This window comes from Echinops telfairi, unplaced genomic scaffold, assembly GCF_000313985.2.
Source record: "Echinops telfairi isolate 266 unplaced genomic scaffold, ASM31398v2 ScPeMD7_4225;HRSCAF=4972, whole genome shotgun sequence".
Taxonomy (NCBI): Eukaryota; Metazoa; Chordata; class Mammalia; order Afrosoricida; family Tenrecidae; genus Echinops; species Echinops telfairi.
In genome coordinates, this window is record NW_022108124.1 from 13,635,806 (window position 1) to 13,640,136 (window position 4,331).

General features: G+C 56.5%; 1 protein-coding gene across 2 annotated transcripts in view; it reads left to right on the top strand.

The window, feature by feature from the left end:
* SLC25A38 (solute carrier family 25 member 38) overlaps window positions 1-3,883 on the top strand; it is a 10,827-nt gene extending 6,944 nt beyond the window's left edge. The window contains exons 4-7 of one of the 2 annotated variants that reach the window (XM_004708674.2): window positions 841-1,020; window positions 1,248-1,416; window positions 2,614-2,780; window positions 3,143-3,883. In XM_004708674.2, coding sequence (XP_004708731.1) covers window positions 841-1,020; window positions 1,248-1,416; window positions 2,614-2,780; window positions 3,143-3,265 — 639 coding nt within the window. In that variant the 3' untranslated portion in view covers window positions 3,266-3,883. The remainder of the gene's footprint in view (window positions 1-840; window positions 1,021-1,247; window positions 1,417-2,613; window positions 2,781-3,142) is intronic. The other variant, XM_045295088.1, reaches the window with a different exon arrangement.
* The last annotated feature ends 448 nt before the right edge of the window (window positions 3,884-4,331 follow it).

Sequence of the window (4,331 nt, forward strand, 5' to 3'; positions counted from 1 at the left end):
GCGGGCGCGTGTGGTCTTACTGCTTGGCTCAGCTGGCCACTTTCTGCCTTCGGAGGTCTCAGGGAACTGCCGGGTCTTCACCCTAGCCAGACTCTGACCGTGCAGCACAGCGTCTATGGTAGCCGTGACCCCACCTGCCCTTGCCCCTTTCTGGCCTTAGAAACTCATTTGACTGGAAGTACCAGGGCATCCATGCCCACCCCTGCCCTGTACGCCCACTGCTGTTGAGTCAATTCCAACTCTTAGTAACTCTGCAGGACAGAGTAGAACTGCCCCAGAGAGTTTCCAAGGCTGTTCATCTTTATGGAGGCAGACAGCCTCGTTTTTCTCACGAGGAGTAGCTGGTAGATTTGAGCCACCAAACTGTGGGTTAGCAGCTGAGCTCTTTTTACTGTAGCTGTTGGAAAACTCACTTCCTTCCTGCTTTCAGGTCCCCAGTTAGCAGGAACCATATTCTCTCAACTGCTCACCCGAAGGTTGGTAGTTCAAGCCTGAGCTAAGAACACCCTGCGAGCAGTTCCACCTTACAGCACATGGTGACCACCAGGCGTCGGCATTGACTCGGTTACCACCCTTTGGCTCTTGTAGTTTTCCCTCCCTTAGGGAAGAGTGACTGAATCCTGTGTTCTACACGGGCCCTCAGCAATGCCTGGTGTGGGTGGCACACCCTCACTGGCTGCCTTCCCTCCTGTTTCACTACTGTTTCTCTCCCCTTCCTCCTCTCTAATAACCTCCTTGCCCACAAACCACCTCTGGTGGTCTCTTGGGAAAGCCCCGCAAAGGCAGGAGCTTACAGTGTTTGCTCTTTGGTTTCTCTCCTCCTCCGACCTGTCTCTGCAGTCCATTGTGAGATGCGTCCCTGGTGTTGGGATCTACTTCGGCACTCTCTACTCTCTGAAGCAGCACTTCCTGCCAGGCCATCCCCCCAGCGCCCTGGAGTCGGTCATCCTGGGGGTGGGCTCCCGTGCGGTCGCAGGGGTCTGCATGTCGCCCATTACTGTGATCAAGACACGCTATGAGGTGAGTCGCACCATGCAGGGCCTCGGCGTGGGTCAATGGAAAGATTGGGCTCTGGGAAGAACGGGGCCAAACTGACCCCAGTGTCAACTGATTCCCAGTCTAACGGAGCAGGCAGTGAGGTTTGAGCACCCACTGGTGTAGGTGGCTGAGTCTCGGGTGAACCTGCGCCCTGGCAACCCCACATCACCGGAAGCCGGTGTCAGCCGTTGGTTCTGTGCCGTTTGCAGAGTGGGCAGTATGCCTACGGGAGCATCTACGCTGCCCTGAAGAACATCTACCGCACAGAGGGCCACCGAGGGCTCTTCAGCGGACTGACGGCGACACTCCTTCGCGATGCGCCCTTCTCTGGGATCTACCTGATGTTTTACAACCAGACCAAAAGCACCGTGCCCCAAGGTATGAGCAAAGGGAGGTGTGGCCGGGAGCAGCCAAGGCATGGAGTCTCAGTGCTTCCTTTGGGATACGCCCTGCTGGGGGTGCTCAGCACCGCGGCAGTCTTAGCTGAGTCCCAGTGCTGAGCCCCGTCAGCATGGTGTCCCGCTGGGGTACCAGGGATTATTCTCTTCCCATGTGGCTTGTTCTTTTCCCCCTGAACTTTCTGAGAGCAACTTGTAGACATCATGCCCCTTCACCCTTGTGAGTCCGAAGCTGAGTTGTCGTCACAGGAGCGGGGTGCCTGCTCTTCTCCCCAGAGAGGCTGCCGCCCCTCACTGCCAGCCTGTGTTAGCAGCAGACTGAGCCGCTGTGGCCCGGGCTCCTTCTCAAGGCTCCTTTGTCTTGGAGCAGGCCCCTTGGTGTGCTCACTTCACTCGTGGTCCCTTGCGATGTGATTTTGTTCGATGTTGCCAGCCGGAGTGTTCCTAGGTGATGTTGTTAGAGCAGAACCAAAGTGACACCGGTTTAATCCTTATAAACCAAAACACCGAACTCACGGCCATCGAGACAATTCTGAGTCCTCTTGACCCTACAGAGCACTGTAACTCTCGACAGGTAGAACGCTTCCCTTTCTCCGGTGGAGCAGTTGGTGGTTTCAAACTGCTAACCTTGAGATTAGCAGCCTGACACATAAGCCACTACACCACCAGGGCTCCTGGATCCATGTGGGTGGTGTGAAGTCTGGGGGGTGACCCCTCTGTGTGAAAGTAGTGTCGTCCAGGTGTCTCCACTGAACACCGTGTGTGTCTGCAGGGAGACGGGAGCCTCAGTAACAATCCTGTCTCTTTCACCGTGGGGTCCCTGGATGGCCCAGACAGTGACACGCTGCACCGCTGACCAAAAGGTTGGTCCCATGGCATGCAGGCCGTCTGCCTGCAGGCCTCTACAAGGTCACGGCTTTGAGAGCCCAAGGGCACAGTTGTACTCTATACACACTGGTCCCGGTTCTTTACCACATACCCTTTAGCATCAGCCGATGGGTCTTGCCTGGGCTGTTTGTTAGAGTCATGACTATAGAAAGGTGATTTCTCATTCCATCTGCATAACTCTTGTACTGATCAGCTGTTGGAGCAGCACTGTGCTTGCGCCCAGCCCTCTGTGTGGGCGCTGCTCTCAGGAAGGAGGCTCTGATTGAACGCTGCCTCTGTCGTGTTTCAGAGCAGCTGGGTGCAGTCCTGGCTCCTGTCGTGAACTTCAGCTGTGGGCTGGTAGCCGGCGTCCTGGCCTCGCTGGTGACCCAGCCTGCAGACGTCATCAAGACTCACATGCAGCTTGCCCCGGTGAGATGTCGGTGGATTGGGCAAACAGTCACGCTCATTTTTAAAGTAAGTATGGTTCTTACTGGGGGAGAGGGTCTCCTTCTCCTTCGCCCTGGGAAGGTCGCCGGGTGAGCTGTGTGGCTGGTAGCTGCCACAGCGGGCTTGGCGCCTCTGCAGTGCACCAGCTATGTAGCTGTACCCACCAGCCTCGTCCAAAGATTTCCAGTTACCATGTGGATCTCCGAAGAGAGCAGGGCTAAAAAGATAAGCCTAGGAACTATGCAAAGACGGAAAAAAAATACACAGTTGGGCCTTCGGTGCAGGTCTAGACTGAGAATCCAAAACGGGGTATCCCCCGGCGCGCCACGGGGATCGTGAAGTGTGTTGCCGCGTTGTGTATAGTGTCCTGACGCTCTTTCTCCTCACAGGACTACGGGCTGCGTGGCTTCTTCCAAGGCGGGGTCCCCCGGGCTCTCCGCAGGACACTGATGGCAGCAATGGCGTGGACTGTCTACGAAGAGATGATGGCCAGGATGGGCCTCACGTCCTGACCAAAAGATGACTGGGGGCGGGGGCGGAGCCGGGGTGGGATCTGCTGCCGCCTCGGTTGCTGCTACAGGCCGCTCCGTGCTGTCCTGGGATCGGAGGACGTCCTCTGGGAGCCTGGCAGAAACAGCGTCTCAGTGAGCCCACGCAGATGGACCCTCGATGGGCGGGGCTCGAGCATCCAGAAATCTGAAGAGGAATCACCGGTGCAGACCTTTGGGGAGTGCGGAGAGGGGTCTGCACACACCCCAAGCCCATTCAGAAAGGCTTTCTCGCCAGAGAGCCCCCAGCAGTGGTCGACTTTGGCCCCTCATCTCCACCAGTGTCTCTGGCTACCCTCTGCTGTCCTCAGGGAGCCCCAGCTGGGGACACTGGGTTTGAGCAGAGGCATCACTGTCACCAGGCTGAAGGCTGTGCCTGAGGGCGGGTGTGACGGGTATTAGCGTGGGAAGAACAGAGGCCATCATGTAAGGTTTCAGCTTCCAGACACGCTGAGAACGGGCCCGTAGCGCCCTAGCCTGTAAGAGTTGTCCAAGTGCACGCTCTCCTCGCCTCTGGGCTGTCTGGAACTGAATGTCACATCAATAAAAGGAAGCACTTTACCAATGGGAGCTATTTGGAAATGCTGAGTAGTGTTGTCGCTCTGTTTGCAAACAATGAAACCATCCCATATTGGTGGCTGGGTTGTGACCTACGATAGGTCCCTGGAGCCCGCTCTTGTACCACTTCATCAGTGGTGTCCACTGAACGAAAACCTCAGCCATTGGGTCCGTTCCGACCCTTGGCCGCCCTGCGTGTGGCTCGGCGGTTTCTGGGCTTGCTCCTGACGGACGCACACTGCCAGGCCTTTCTCGCAGACTCCATTGACTCGGCTTGATCTGTCAGTGCCTAGGTTAGTAGTGGAATGCAAACTGTTCGTGCCACCCAGGGACCTCATACATCAGACAGTTGTTGACCCGTTTCAAGGACAAATCAAACTCAGTGCTTTTGTTTGTAACGTTGGGAAGTGGTACAACCAGCACCATGAATTGGTTGTAGGATATTTTCACTCCCCCATGTACAGTTCACCCG